The sequence below is a fragment of the Pyrus communis genome, chromosome 17 (genome assembly GCF_041283825.1).
Source record: "Pyrus communis isolate YQ-2024b chromosome 17, ASM4128382v1, whole genome shotgun sequence".
NCBI lineage: Eukaryota > Viridiplantae > Streptophyta > Magnoliopsida > Rosales > Rosaceae > Pyrus > Pyrus communis.
In genome coordinates, this window is record NC_142581.1 from 12,312,047 (window position 1) to 12,328,848 (window position 16,802).

A 16,802-nucleotide genomic window follows, 5' to 3' on the forward strand; every position below is an offset into this window, starting at 1 on the left:
TTGGTAAAACTACGTTGGATTGTTAAGGTGACGGCGGAACCCTAGTGCACAAATTTATTTTCACAACTATTTTATTTTGTTTTCTTTACTTTGCCAATTTATTTATTTTTAATTAAATTCGTTTTTAATATTCTAGGTCATAAAATCACCTTTTTCTAAACCTTGTTTTCAAATAGTTAATTAAGAATTAGTTTAAATACAAATTATTCAATCAATTCCTGCGGAAAACGACCTTACTTGAGCCGTTTATACTACAACTATCTCGTCCTCTTGCAAGTATTTTTATCCCTACTTTTGCAGATTGTAAAATCCCTATAAGTGTCATTTGTCAAACAAGTTGTCGATGAACATGTTTCTTTTATCTTTCCTTTTTCTTTTTTTTTTAATTAAACAACCAAAAACACAGAAACAAAGTTCATTTTGGTGATGCATTTGGAGAAAGTATGATATTAGAGTATAAGCCTTTATGTTTATGTACAAGAGGAATACCCTCTATTAATAAAAGCTTTTCTTAACTATATTTTAATTATTCTAATCCGACCTACTCTTGCCGACTTGTTTACGTGTTTCGTCTGCTTTATACACTTATTATTGAGGAGGGACGAACCAAACTCGAGGCAAAACACATCTGCAGGCCTCATTTCCCTGAATGTGCATATTAATGTAAGCTGTGTTTATTGGGAAACTAGCATATGCCCATACACAAAGTGTGTGTGAATATTTTTTTATTTTTATTTTTTAGATGGAAAGAGAGGAAAAGATTGAGTGAACATGGGGGAGAGATGGGAGAGATTTTTTTTATATAATATCAGAGATATGCTAGAATCACATGTGAGTGAGACTTTAAAAAAAAAAAAAAAAAAACTAATGAAAATGGTTTGAAAACTTTGAGTTTTAACGATATGTACAAAATAAAGGGTAAAATGAATAGTACCATGATTGACTTTTTAGTGTAAAAATGTGATTTTTCGTTAAAGTGAACAGTACTAAGAGCTTTTCGTTAAAGTTCCCTTTAAAAAAAACAGCTAAATTTGGTTTGTGTGAAATTATATTACCGCCCATGTTTTTTATTTTTGTTCAGTTTTGACTAGAGGGTTAGAATGGTAATCTTATAGAATTTTGCTTGACAATCAGAGTTCTATTAATATGTAATTTGATTACTGTAAATTGGATTAATTCATACTAAAAACATAATTATTGTTATTAACTAGTAACTTAAGTCCCTTGTTTATTTAGATTATGTAAAAACCCTTTAATTGAACCAATTAAAAACTTGTTAAAATTTTATGGAAAAAAAAATTCCTAGAGCATCTCCAATGGAGAGATGCAAATTTGAGGTGCACAATTACATCTCATTTTACACTAATAATGAGGGAGATGTAGATGGGTGTTATACTTTAATGAGGGAGATGTAAATTTAAGATCTCATTTAATTTTGCGTAGTGATATTCACGCATTCATTTTTAATTCTCACACACCCTTCTAATTTTTGGTCGTCGGATTAAATGAATTGAAGATAATCAATGACCAAAAATTAATAAGATATGTGCAGAAGGTAAAATGGGTGTATGAATAGACTTCCTTAATTTCCTTTCTTTGGTTGGCAGGCCCACCACCCAAAGATGTAAAAAAATATGTATATTTAGATTTTTATCTACGTTTTCTAGCTAATATGGGTGTTTTACATCTATCCATAGTAGAATTTTTTTTATTAGCAAAAAAAAGGTAAAATACACATTTCAAAGCATTTTGCATTTTTTTTAATTAAAAAGAGGACCAGCCAGTGGCTTCACCACAACAATCCACCTTTCGGGGGCCGGGAAGACTCACAAAGACATTTAACCTTCCCTTGTACACTATCCTGCGATTTACCAACGGTAAGAATTGAACCCAGGACGTCACGTACCAATAACAATAAGGCCTCGTTTGGCACACCATATAAGACACCGAATAGTATTAATAATACGGAGTACGGCGTTTGGTGTCCATTTGTATTAAATAGACACCGGATTAAACAATCTGGCCCATCTATTTTATACGGTAAACGCCCGCTTGCTTATCCTCTCCAAAACCACGGTACAATTTAATTGGGCGCTCCTTCTTCTCCAAACGCAACCGCTCTTTGCTCCAGGTTAGTCTTCTCACACCTTCTTCTTCTTCTTCTTCTTCTTCATTTCCCCTCCCCGGTTCAACTCTTTCATATCTCTTTTCTCCCTCCACACTTGCGTGAAAAAAGCAAATCCCAAGTTCGTTGGAAAATTGTCAGCCATGGAGAACGGTGAAATTCTTGAAGACGCCAACAAACGTAAGCCTTTTTTTCTTAATTCTCCGGAGCTTTTCATTAATTTGGTGTTCGTTGTTATTCTTATGGTTTAATTTTGTGTTCGTCGTGATTCTTATGGTTTAATTTTTGTGGGATACTACTGGTTTTAGATTGCCCGGGTTTCCTTTCTCTCTCTTGCTCCTAAAGCTCTATGCTTTTTGTTCTTCCTTTATCTACAGCTTTCAACTGTTTTTTAAGTTAATTTCAGCCTGTGCTTTTTGTGCTACTGCCCCTTTCCGGCCAAGACCTCCTCCCGCTCCTCCACCTCCTCCCAAGATTTCCACTTCTCCACCGACATTGCACATAGTTAGCTGTTAGAATTTGTGTCACATCCCGGCCCAGGGCAGACCACTTCCTTAGCCCGCTCCACCACCGTAGCACGATATTGTCCGCTTTGGGCTTACCATTCCCTCACGGTTTTGTTTTTGGGAACTCACGAGCAACTTCCCAGTGGGTCACCCATCATGGGATTGCTCTAGCCCTCTTCTCGCTTAACTTCGAAGTTCCTACGGAACCCGAAGCCAGTGAGCTCCCAAAAGGTCTCGTGCTGGGTAGGGATGGAAATATATATTTAAGAATCACTCCCCTGGGCGATGTGGGATGTCACAATCCACCCCGCTTAGGGGCCCGACGTCCTCGTTGGCATAACACGACCAGGGTTAGGCTCTGATACCAAATTGTCACATCCCGGCCCGGGGCGGACCACTTCCCGAGCCCGCTCCACCACCGTAGCACGATATTGTCCGCTTTGGGCTTACCATTCCCTCACGGTTTTGTTTTTGGGAACTCACGAGCAACTTCCCAATGGGTCACCCATCATGGGATTGCTCTAGCCCTCTTCTCGCTTAACTTCGGAGTTCCTACGGAACCCGAAGCCAATGAGCTCCCAAAAGGCCTCGTGCTAGGTAGGGATGGGAATATATATTTAAGGATCACTCCCCTGGGCAATGTGGGATGTCACAATTTGGCCCTTTTAGTAGCTTAGTTTAATGGCTTTTCTTTGTTATTTGACATTCCATTTTCTTATCCGGTTCATTACCAAATACAGTATAAATAATACAGTCATTAATCTGATATTGTACCAAACGCCTGATTAATTTAGTCAGTACTATCCGATGACTATTTATCCTATCCGACAGAAATAGTCAATACAGTCCGAGGTACCAAACAAGGCCTAACAGTTTAGCAAACAAAATGAGTATTAACAAGTTTTATCTGGCAGCCCAATGTGCCTACATAGTTGGGCCAATTTTGACATGGAACTAAAAGGCCCAGTAACCCGTGTATATATAACCGCTTTCCGTAGAACTGGAAGCAGAGTTCCCGCGCATGTTAAAGTTGGAGACGGAGACAGATATTTTGAATCGTCGTCCTCATCGCACAGTCAGTCAGATCGAGATTGCATCATTGAAGGTACGAATTTATGTCAAATTATGCTTATAATTAAGTTAATTAACGATAATTAGAATCGATGCTGAATTTTGTACTGTTATTGTTATCGTAATTAAGGTGCTGTTTGGCTGGTTACTTAATTAGCTTAATCAACAATCGATTCAATGGAGAACGCAGAAAGTGAGTCTACAAGGAAACGCATGAAACCAGATGTATGTATTTTTTTTATGTTCAATCCGTGTGTTTTGTGCTTCTTATTCCGCTTTGTGAATTAGTTTGTGAAAATCTGATTAATTTTGAGGTTTAAGGAAGGAGAAGGAGTGATCATAGAATCAGAGATAGATCAGAGGCAAGAATTTGAAGGAATAGTTGCTGGATCTGAGGAGACGGAGCTCACAATCGCTGACATCCTCGAGAAGATTGAACGCTTCACTCAGCTGGTATTTAGCTGTTAAATTGCAGAGTAAATGAATCATTATTTCCTTGAATAATTGTAGGTATTTGCAATTTTTTGGATGTTTTTTATGTAATAAATTGGAATTATGCATAGGTATCTGAGAGTCTAGAATCAGGGAAGACGATGTTTCAGAAGATTAGCGATGAGTTTGAAGAGCGAATGATTATGTGAGTTGCAAAAAGTAACTTTATATTTTCTGTTGAATTTGTAATATTTGGGGTTTTGGATGATTGAAATTTGTGGGGTACAACTACACCTAAAGGGTGCACAAGGAACAAATTGAGAAATGGCAGGAAGAGATCCGAGAGTTGCGTATGCTTGATGCTTCAAACGAGGACGCCAATGTTCTTCTGCATAATGCCCGACATGTATTTCAAAACGCTAACCTTGATTCCTGAAGGTAATAATACAATGGGCCATTCGTTTGTATGAGATGTCTGATATTATAAGTTTTATCTGTTTCATAAACTTCTCAGAATTTCTTGCCGTATTTAAAAGATTTCGTCCAACTAGTTGTTATGCGTGGCTCAATATGCTTAGGAACATACTTTCCTTGGGTCTGATGAACTTTGTTGGTTTATTCTTATTCCTAAAAGCTTAAACAGTTACCTAGGATGTGTGTCAGCTTAGATGATCTGATCTGGGTTTGAGCAGCTCAGCACTTTGGCTTGATGAATTTTCCATTGTTTATTCTTTGGGTCATGATCCGGTAAAGTTGAGGCGGTATGAACTTGCCTTATCTTTCCAGAGTTGCTGTGAATTATGCAACATGCTTTAAGAAATTTCAAATATCCTCATACACCCAAACCACGTAAAATTTGAAAATCTTAAGCACTGGAAGCAGTTAGAAGTCTAGTGTGTTTTGTTTTGAAGTGTAATTGGTCCAATTCAAGAACTTGGGCGAACTCTTCCGGTTTGTGTTCTTTGGCCTTGAAATTCAACTAGTGGGACTCATAAAGTAGTTTGGATAAGCAGCTAAACTGGTAGGGCTTAAGCTGTAAGTAGCATATATATATTACTGGCCAATATCCAGCTGATTGTTTCAGCACTGCATAAACCTTAAAATGTCGAGAAACTAACGAGGGCGCTGATATGCAGGTTTCCCAAGACCGTAGCAGATGACCACGGATTTTCATTCTGCTAGTTGGATGGAAGGGCCTCTCTCCGTTGTTGTAGGTAAAGTTACAAGCTAAAGCCACAATTTTAAGCTTCTGCAGTTTGAGTTGTTTGCTGCCTGAATCTGTTAGTAGCGGTTGGCATTACATGAGATTTACAGTTGGCATATATTTGTAGTTTTGACATTTCTATTGGTTTAAAAATCAATCTGTTCCCTTGAATTTCTCATAAGATTGCGTATTCATGATCAATTTTAACATCGTGAATGATTCATTTACCACATTTTCTTACATTTAAAGGAGAAATTTATTTGCTTCAACCATGAATTAATTAGTTTTCAAAGAACATGGCCGTTTGATCAAAGAAGAAAAAAGAATTCTACGTTATAAATTACATCATATTTACAAAATCGTTGGATCAAGAACTATATAGTGCTCAAACCAAGCACATTAAAACCTACTTCAATCCTTAAAGTAAAACTCAAATTTTAAGTTCTAAACCCGCCCGACTCTTAGTGCAAATTAGTAGTGCTCACATACACGTCCTCATTTTGAGGACCTGTGAGGTCCTCTTTTATCTACTCCCTTAGATTAATCTGACGGTAAATTCATGAATAACCTAATGCTATCCCTGTTACACTCTTAACAAACATTGGGGACGTGAGTCAGCCGCATCCGGCTTCCTCTTTCAATTCTATCACCAGCATTCCCATATCGAATCCCAGTCAAAAGCGACACCACTGTCGCCACCAAATCTTCGTCCTCGAACAGCACGTACCAAAAAACCCACCTCTCAAACCCATTACCCTCCATCGATTTCTTTGCAATGCCGCAATCAACTCGTCTGCCCTTGAAGACCCATCTCTGTTTGTTCCTTCCCAATCGCTCTCATAAGGCACATGGGCTGCTCCGCGAGGTTGGGCTTGAGCATGTCGACAGTGTTCAAATCGGCAAGGGGGCGGCAGTTGCAGAGAGTTGAGAATTCAACGAGGGGAGGCGTCGTTGGCTTCTTGTTTGAATTTGGCCTCTTGCTTCTCGGCGGCGAGGGCCCAGACGTTGGGCTTGGCTGAAAGAGACTCGCTGCCCTTGGGGACATGAGATAGAGGGGATGAAGGGGATAGAGACATTCACGCCTGAAACTCTTTTTTTTTTTTTTTTTTCCCTTTTTTTTTTTTTGAATCAAAATTATTATTTGTTATGTTATAACAGGAATAATATCAAATTTTAAATTATTTCAGTCAGATTAATTGTTTAAATGAAATAGGACCTCACATGTCCTCAAAATGAGGATCTTAGTTGAGCATTCATATCAGTTTTAATCCAAAACTTATTTCAGGGGCAAATTTAGTTTAGGATTTCTACTGGGTTAGTGGGTTGGTTGGCCCATCATATATATTTGTTTTTTTAGTTTTATATTTATAAATTTATTTTATCCAATGGTTATAACTAAATATGGTCAAATCCTTCAAAAAAAAATATATATATATATAACGGTTCAAATTTAAGTCCAACGGCTAAAATAATTATAAAAAAAATATTCATGTGTTTCATGTTTTTCATAGTGTTCTACGAGTTTCATAATGTCGGTTTAGTGATTTTTTAGTACTTTTAAGTTAAAATGCTCATAAAATTAAATTAGGATTGTCTACAAAAGAAAAATTAAAAAAAAAAGTTACTTTAAGAAAAAAAAAATTATCCTAAATTCAATCTTTAATAATCTCATGTTAAAAATTTAATCAAAAGGGTTAAAGCATAAAAACTGTTTTTGAGTTAAAACCTAAATTTTTTAAATTAAAATTTTTAAGTTTTAACCTAAAAGATGGTCTAAGAGAGCAACAAACCGAGCACACTTTACCAATTTTTGGCAATGTGTGGCTGCAGATTGAACCTGAAATATAGTTAATTCTGTTATTCGTTATTGGTTTTGCTTAACGTGACGTGACACACTGGTTTCATAAATTTATTTGTCGAATTGGAACTTTGGTTCTATGGTAAACGATGAATGAAATGAAAATCCTATCAATCTGCTAGGTCTTTGGCGGTCACTAACTATAACAACAACAATGCATTTTTCCATTAAGTGGGTCAACTGTATGAATCATAAAACGCCATTGTGCTTGATTATGTGCCACGTCTTTTGTTAGATCCAAGTACTCCAATTCTTTTCTTAGAGTATCTTCCAAAGTCTTCCTAGGTCTTCCTCTACCCCTTTTCAGCTCTAAACCTCCGTCTCGTAATCGTATCTTTTAACCGGAGCGTCTGTAGGCCTTCATTTCACATGTCCAAACCACCGTAACTGATTTTCTCTCATCTTTCCTTCAATTTCGGCTACTTCTACTTTACCTCGGATATCCTTATGCCTAATCTTATCCTTTCTCATGTGCCCACATATCAAACAAAGCATTCTCATCTCCGCTACACTCATTTTATGTACGTGTTGCTTCACCGCCCAACATTCCATGCCATACAACATTGCTGACCTTATTGTCGTCCTATAAAAAAAATTCTTGAGCTTTTGTGGCATACGACGATCGCACAACACACCTGATGTACTCTTCCACTTCATCTATCCAGCTTGTATTATATGGTTGAGGTCTCCATCCAACTCTCTGTTCTTTTGCAAGATAAATTCTAGGTAGCGAAAGCAGTCGCTCTTTGGCGCACACCAATCCAAAAAATTATAATATTTGATTTACTTGTTCAAATGACTAGCTAGAAATGAACAACCACGAGAGCCAATTACTCGAATATGTAATCAAATATGATGTTACTTGTTAATAAGAATCAACTAGCTTTTAGTTTAGAGTAACTTCTCTTCCGACAATAAGTTCGTCAGAAACAATGAGAGCAATAGTTTTTCGCCTCACTACATGCGTGTATTGAACATTTTCTACAAAGTTAAAGTTCACTTGCATATATTTGCTAGAATTGTGTAATGTTCGTCGATGCTATTAAGAAAAAGAAAGTAGAACTTGATTAAATTCAGAAGAACAATGAATTAATTAGTTATGACTAAAAGAATTTTTGCTATTACGTCATGCTAATCTTAAAAAAAATAAAAAAATGGGATTAGATAAAGAAGTTTCATCAATCACTTGTGTTTCTCAAGACTTATTTTAATTTATCACCACCTCGACACTTGTTCTCCTTCTCACGGCCTCTGCTATAAGGATTTGATGGCGGCGGCATGAAACATGACTTCCTGCAACGAAACGGCTGGTCATACCCAATGGCTAGATAACCAATGGATTTTGCATTCGTTGTTTCAATGCAAAGCATATCCTCCACTATGTTAAGGGTACGCTTTCACATGGTATTTGCTTTCACAAGACATTTTCATTCAATTTATATGGGTTCTCAAATTGCGATTGGGCTGGTAGTGTTGATGATCGTCGCTCAACTACTGGTGCACACATCTTTCTTGGACCTAATATTCTTACATGGACGGCTAAGAAACAATCTACTGTTTCTTGATCTAGTACGGAGGTTGAATATCGTGCTCTTGCTACTACAGCAGCTGATATTAAACTTTGTTAAAAAATCTACTGTTTTTTTTTTTTTTTTTTTTTTTACTTAATCTCCAATTCAAAGTGAAGGATATTAAATTTTGTTATCATTTTAGTTTAAAATGTGTTGCCATTTTAGTTAAATTGATCTGACTAACCAACCAATGAGGATTATATGGACAATGTCTGCAAATAGATGGAATTCTATTGATGAAAATTAATCCTTAATACTTCCTTCCAACTTAAATTGACAAATTCTTCTCCTTCATTTGAAGATCAAAAGCCAAATCACACATGGATCCCCAAACTTTAGCTTTACCACTACTAATTCTCTTGCTTGGGAATTTAAAAATAAAATCATAGGAAAACATGTATCTTATTATATACCAAACTCAGGATATTATGATAAAAATCAATTGATACGAAAGAGTAGAGCTATTAAAGACCTTGCAAATTGTTTCAAGAGATTGAGCAGATTGAAACGTAGATTTGTCCATGTTTTGTCGAGAGCTATAAATAATATTTTGGTCTTTATATACGATCCTTGTTGAACCTAAAATATAGTTCATTCTGTTATGCCTTATTGGTTTTTCTCAACTTGGCGAAATTGAGAAATTTGTGAATTGCTAAATCCTCAGGATCTGGTGGCTCTATAACTTTACAGATCTTTGCTTCTTTAGGAAACGATAAATGAAAAGGAAAACTAATGAAAAGGGCTTGAAAACTTTGAGTTTTAATGATAAGGACAAAATAAAGAGTAAAGTGAATAGTACCAGGATTGACTTTTTAGTGTAAAAATGTGGTTTTTCGTTAAAGTGAACAGTACTATGGGCTTTTCATTAAAATAGTCTTTGGCACATGAAAAATAGTCTATGAATTTGGCATACCTTCTTACTTTGGTCCCTGATCGTGATTTGGTCCTTGACAATGAAAATCGATAAAAGGGTCCTGAGTTTGTACACTGTAAGTTATTTTAGTCATTGTGTGAAATATTTGTTAATATCTTTGTTAAATTGTAACGTGAACGACCGTGTTACCACCTTTGTAAGTGTATTTTTTGTCGAACGCGCCCCTCCACTTAACGAGGATATTAACAGATTTTTCACGAAATGACTAAAATGATTTACGGTGAACAAACTCAGGGACCACTTTTATAACTTTTTATTGTCATGAGCCAAAGTGGAGGGTTAATCTTATAGACCATTTTGGCTAAAATGCCAATGTTTGTATATCTTTCTTCTTTTGATATTAATTTATAATATTTGATGTAGAAATAATTTTTTGCAGTATTTACCGAATTTTTTTTATAGATATATCAATGTACAAAGAGTCGAGAGTCAGAAAACTCTAGGGCTCCAATTTAAAAGCTCAACTAGGACCCTAAAATTCTCAGGGCCGGCCCTATTTTGATTAACATCATATATATAGAAATTCTGAGTTATAAAACCGGTGTGACATAGACATTAAACCAACAATCAATAACACAATTAGCAACAAATCAACAAAAATTCTAAGTTATAAAACCGGTGTGACATAGACTAAATACACTCTGCATTGTTGCTGTCTCGGTGTGCTCCGTTTGCTTCGCAACAACAAATGCAAATACCATTGGTAATCCAGTCATGGGGCACGACCAACCGTTTCATTGTAGGGAGTCACGCTGCATGGTGCCACCATCAAATCCTTACAACAAAGGTTGTGAGAAGGAGAACAGGTGTCGGGGTGGTCGTAAATTACAATAAGGCTTGAGAAACACAAGAGATTGATGAAACTTCAAGCCGTTACTAAAAGTTCACCCTTTGCAACTAAAGAGGGTGTCCATTCTTGTACATATTTTGTTCTTTATCTAATCTCATTGTTTTTTTTTTAAAATTAGAATGATGTAATAGCAAAAATTCACTTATGCATTACTAATTAATCCATTGTTCTTTCTAAATTTAATCAAGTTCTACTTTCCTTTTTACGAACAGCATCGTTGAACATTACACGACATTGGCAAATATATGCAAGTGAAATTTAACTTTGTAGAAAATGTTCAATAAAACGCATGTAGTAATGCAAAAAACTATCACATTTCGTTGTGTTTCTAAATGGGCGATATACATTTGGAAGAGAAATGACTCTAGACATCCAAGTCATATCGTTTATGTCATATCTGATCGTGCATTCATGAACTAGGTTGTCAGAAGAAAAGAAACTCTAGACTGAAAGCTAGTTGATTCTTATTAACAAAGTATGTCATGTTTGATTACATATTCAGAACTTTAAGTAACTGACTCGCGTTGTTTTTCATTTCTAGCTAGTCATTTGAACAATTGTAAATGAAATAGTCTTTTTAGTCAAATTGGTTCTGGTGTAACTCTTCATTTTGGGTCCTGATAATAAAAATGATAGAAATAGTCCCTAAGTTTATCCACTGTAAATTATTTTGATAATTCTGTGAAAAATCTGACAATATCCTTGTTCAATGGAGGGGCTAGTTTCACAAAAAATACCCTTAAAAATTCGTCACGTGATCATTCACATTACAATTTAACATGGATATTGATATATTTTTCGTGAAATGACCAAAATGATTTATGGTAGACAATCTCAGGGACTACTTTTATCGATTTTCATTATCAGTAACCGAAGTGAGTAGTTATACCACTCTTAGAGACCATCTTGACTAAAAAGCCTGGTAATTTATATAGTTACATGGATACGTTGTTTATTTAATCTCTTCTTGATATCCCTTAATTTGACTTTGGTTGCCTTTTCTGATCATTTTATATTTAAGTTTTGTAAATTAGAAACATGACTCGGATAACTCTAATGGCGTGTTTACGTAACCGTAATGAAAAGGAGGAATTGAATTGAGGAGGAGTTGGAATGAGGAGAAGTCAGAATCAGATTCATGTTGAAGCTTTTACTTAAATGTTCTGGAATCAGAATTGAAATGACACTAATTCCATAAAACTGTTTACTAATTCAATAGAATTGGAATATAAACCAATATGATTACTAAAATGCCCTTGTCCCAAATCAAATATTTTATCTACTTTTTTTTAATAAAATTTGATATAATATATAATAGTAAGAAAAAAATTAAATTGCTTTTTCATTTCATAGACACACTATAATGCTTTTGTTTATTTTTTTTTTCATAAATTTAAGTATTTACTTTAATATTTAAATTTTCTCGCTCAAATTGTAGTTTCTTCTATTTGACATATGCATGGAGTTGTTGTCACATCTCGGCCCTGGGTGGATCACTTCCCGGGCCCGCTCCAGCAGCGTAGCACGATATTGTCTGCTGTGGGCCCCGACCACGCCCTCACGGTTTTGTTTTTGGGAACTCACGAGCAACTTCCCAGTGGGTCACCCATCATGGGATTGCTCTAGCCCCCTTCTCGCTTAACTTTGGAGTTCCTACGGAACCCAAAGCCAGTGAGCTCCCAAAAAGCCTCGTGCTAAGTAGGAATGAGAATATACATTTAAGGATCACTCCCCTGGGCGATGTGGGATGTCACAGTTGTGCATAATGTGAATGAGGGCATAATAGGAAGAACAAATGCATTCCTGATTCCCTCACCCTCCTGGAATTCAAATACCTCATCTATCCAAGGAAACCCACTTCTCAAATTTCAAGAATTGCATTCCTTGTTTCGGGTGAGGTCCACCACATTATTGATTCCCCAGTATTTAGTAAACACTGGAGTAAACCGTAATCAGAATTCAATTTCGTTTTTTTTATTCCCATTACTCTTATGTAAACGCACTCGAAACTTTTTATGAAAACAAGACGGATTCAAAGCCGAAACAAATTTTCTAGGTTCACTCTTTAAGCCAGTTGTCACTTCGATTCAAGCCCAACCCTGAGGGTAATCGAAGTAGAAGGCCACTACTCTAAAAGGGCTTCCAATTTTTTTGTTTATTATATATCTTTTAACATTACAAATCTTGTGTTTAAAGCTAAGAAAATAGCAAGTGAGATGGGAATTCAAACTGTTTTTTTGTGAGAAACACATCATTTGAAGAAAGAAACAGTTTGATGAGAGTGCTAGTGAAATGGTAACTCAATCAACTATTGAAACTTTTAGAGTTGATTACTTTATTTATATAGTTTGTCAAGCTCGTAACTCACTTGATATCAAATTTGAACAATTTCAGAAATATGAAGAAATTTTAAGGCTTTTGTTTAATTAAATGAAGTTAAAAGTTGCAGACAATGACAGTTAGAAGAGTTTTTGTATCAATCTTGAAGGATTTTTGAAAAATTGTGAGCATTATGATATTGATGGAAAAATACTTATTTCTAGAGCTAAGAAACAAGTTTTTCAAAATTAAAGCTGATCAAATCTTATCTTCGATCAATTGTGTCACAAGAAAGATTGAACGGTTACCTTTTTTATCAACTGAAAAAGAGTTGCTTGAAAAATTATGTAAATTTAATCATTTTAGTCATTTCGTAAAAAATATGTCAATATCCTTGTTAAATTTTAACGTGAACGGCCACGTGACTACTTTTTTAGGGGTAGTTTTGTCAACCAAGCCCCTCCACTTAATAAGGATATTGACAGTTTTTTTCACGAAATGACCAAAAAGATTTACAGTGGACAGACCACTTCTATCATTTTTATTGTAAAGGGCAAAGTGAAGAGTTATACCAATCTCATGGACCATTAGCAAAAAAGCCTTAATTACCAACTTTCCATGTCATTACAGCTGCAATCTTAAGGTCATAATACACCAGGAAACTATTTTGTCATCTTTATCTTCTACCACTAAATTTCGTTACTTCCACTAGTAGAAAAAAACGGTTTGCGCAACGAACAATATTTCGTTGCACAAGACGTACTTGTGTGATGGAAAAAAGTTTCGCCACGCAAAATAGATAGGAAAGGAAACAAAAAATTTCGCGACGAATATATATTGTTGTTGCGTAAAGTTAACAAGAAAATGCAGGGTAATTTTTTTTGTGCAAAAACCTTGCACAACGCAAAGGAGACCTTTGTGCAACAAAGGGTTCGTCGCGCAAGTTACTGTCAGTTTTCACTCAGACCATTCACTGCAGGTGAATCAAAGGAATCAATACCGCATTTAATATAGATGTCTGCGTGACAAAGCCTTTGTCACGCAAAGGCCCTAACCTTCTTATAAATATGCACTTCTGCCTTCCTTATTCTTCACAATTATGTTCTCCTTATTCTTCAAGAACAAATGGAGGATAAAAACAAGGATCAGAGCGTGCGAGTCGCCAACCCGAATGATTTGAGGCAACATTTTGAGTTCGCGCATATGATTGCTGTAGCCATGGGGAATAATTGTCATACTGCTGAGTGGCTTTCTTGAAAATATGTGTATGAGAATGTGAAGAATGTGGTGATAGATGAACTATCTGTAAGTATATTGTTTGTGAAATTTTTAGTTATATGTTGGAATTAATTATTTGCATATATGTGTAATAGTGTAAGTATACTCTTAATGATGAAAAGAACGAAAGTTGATGGAGGATGCACTAGTGGAAGGTTGCAATCAGCGGCGTTATGACGTCTAGTGGAATAGAGGACCATCGAAATTGAAGGTTTTTTTTTTTACAAGTTATGTATTTGGACTTAATTAGGCTTTAATTCCTGTTTGGTTTTTTTATTTAGTCTCAATGTAAGCATCCTATCCTCGGTTTGTACGTGTTTTCAATCTTCAATGAATATCATACTTATGCTCAAAATAATTGTATGGATTAAGGTATTAATTATTTATAGATTAAATATTTAAGGTATCAAATACTTTTAGAAAAAATATTTGACTGAATATGATACACCCTAATCGGAGTCGATGTATGCTGGCCGTCACCCGAAGGTGACGTAACCAAAAGTGTAAGTGATGTGAAAATGTGATAAATTAAAACCGAAACTATAACTTATTTAAACTAATAAAGTGAGTGCTCAATAGTGGGTAGAACCCATAGAATACAAATATGCAGAGCATAGATGACAAAAGAGTGTGCAGTCAAAACTAGTTAAGTACTTAACACACAACCGGGAAAGGCTCCCTATATTTATTTAGGTACGTCAAAATCCACCAGAGTTTCCTCGTATGCCATAGAGAATTCAACTGTCTAAGACCTAGAGGGGCTAAAAACAAAAGGGTAAGTGGGCACAAAAACAAAGGTTTATAAAACACATTTATTTTCTGATCATACTAACCCCTCACTGTAAATCATGTATAGTTTCTAGAAAATCATACTACGTATAAGTATGAAAACAACTGTAAATAACAATGATGCCAGAAATGCGTCAAACTACAATATCTCAACAATAACATAATGAACACAGGTTACTCATCAATCTACGCTAGCACATGAGTTCATGCAGATAATTTATGACATGAACAAGACTGTGGTGTAATGTATAAGTACGCTATAGTGCTACAATCACATGAAAACTAGTGATAATCACAGTCACCTACAAGTCGGAGTTGCCTAATGCAACTTGTATGATAGGACTGACACCTACTTGGATCCAAGATGAGCATGCGGTGCAGAGGTGAACATACACGTGAAATACTAACCCTGGCCCTGGGCGAGCACTAACATCGAGTGCAGCAATGATAAGCAGACTACATAAATATAAACATAGCATAACCATTCAATAATTATAGTCAACATGGTAAACTTACCTGCGCATCCCGTATGATTATTTTAGGTTTTTAGAGCAGTATAACATTTCTTATAACATATGTAATCATGGCATAATAGGTTTAATATCAATCTAAAAACAATAATGGAAACTATAAAACTATATACACACACACACACACACGAAAACAAATGCCCACTCATTGGTACGTGGTCGGATCGTAGCCTCCTAACCTCGCTTGACATCGAACGTCCTCGGGATAATTTGCACCTATATATGAAATAACTAAACTAGTAAATTAAATAGGACATATTAAAAAAGGCTAGGTAAATCTCCCATACTTTGCTCAAACGGAAGGTTCGAATATACAAAAATGATCTACACGAAGTCACGGACCCGTACGTGTCAAGCACTCATCGGCCGGAGGTTGGACGCGCCCTCACGAGCCGCCTAGCCCACGGCCACACGCAGGTTAGAGATGATAGAAGCTAGGGAATATTCTTTCAGAGTTGATAGAATATTCCTTTAAATAGTAACGGAACTTAATGGGGTTACTTAAAGCTGTTAGAATATTCTTTCAACTTTGACGGAATATTCTTCGTCTTCTCTGGTGAGCCTCGTCGCCGTCTGGTTTGCCGATTTCTGGGTAAAATTTCAAAGCCTCATAACTTGCTCATTTCTCAACCATTTCCGGTGAAATTTATATGGAATTGAAGTTGGAGAAGAGGAGAATAAGATTTTACCTTCCAAAAGTCCAAAAATGGACGGGAAATGGCCTGAAAAATCCTCGAAAGATTCAGCCTAAACTTCGACTCCTCAAACTCGCTTGTTCCGATGTCAACTCGACTCCGAACTTAGTCTAAGGACCCTAGGGAGTTGTGTAGAAGCTTCCATATATCCTAAAACCTTGTAACACGACCTAAAACTCGTCCGAGGAAAACTCACCAAGCCGGACCTTCTGAGTTGACGGGTCAAAACTCGTCCATTTCGTGATCGGTTGGTACGGCTGGGTTCGTGATGATAAGAGGAACACGATGAAGGTAAAGGAAGAGAAGAGAGAGAGCGGTTTCTAATTGGGGGAGTGGTGTAAGGGATGGGTTCTCTGATTGGTGAGGGAATTGTGGAGAAATGTTAATTGGTGAAGAGTGAAATGAGGGAAAATGATTGGTTGTGAGTGAAATGGGGGACACGGGTCCAATTTAAAAAGAAGAGAGGATAGGATTTTTCAGATTTGCACCATAAAAGTACTCAAAAAATCTATCCCTTTATCAAAAACAATGTTTCCCTCACTGAATAATTAATACATGCGTGTACAAATTTTATCCGCTGTTACGTACTTTGACTGAGCGTAACTTTTTCGTTATAAAATTGATTTGGGTCTAACTCGTG

At 36.1% G+C, this 16,802-nt stretch overlaps 1 protein-coding gene and 1 long non-coding RNA gene across 3 annotated transcripts; one reads left to right on the forward strand and one right to left on the reverse strand.

Moving 5' to 3' along the window:
- Positions 1-3,646: 3,646 nt before the first annotated feature.
- LOC137749525 (knotted 1-binding protein) lies at positions 3,647-5,566 on the forward strand. Of its 2 annotated transcripts, none has more exons than XM_068489637.2 (6): positions 3,647-3,736; positions 3,833-3,927; positions 4,024-4,155; positions 4,266-4,339; positions 4,435-4,572; positions 5,271-5,566. In XM_068489637.2, the coding sequence occupies exons 2-5, from the start codon at positions 3,880-3,882 to the stop codon at positions 4,568-4,570; spliced, it is 390 nt and encodes a 129-aa protein (XP_068345738.2). In that variant the 5' UTR covers positions 3,647-3,736; positions 3,833-3,879; the 3' UTR covers positions 4,571-4,572; positions 5,271-5,566. The 2 variants fall into 2 exon arrangements, with proteins under 2 accessions (XP_068345738.2, XP_088544996.1); XM_088688870.1 differs by having other exon boundaries at positions 3,648-3,736; positions 3,860-3,927.
- A 10,188-nt stretch (positions 5,567-15,754) lies between these two features.
- Positions 15,755-16,438, reverse strand: LOC148689481 (uncharacterized). Its single transcript, XR_015958337.1, has 2 exons — positions 16,157-16,438; positions 15,755-16,055 (listed from the first exon to the last, which is right to left on the reverse strand). It is a non-coding gene; the product is annotated as an uncharacterized LOC148689481 (long non-coding RNA).
- Between the last annotated feature and the right edge of the window lie 364 nt (positions 16,439-16,802).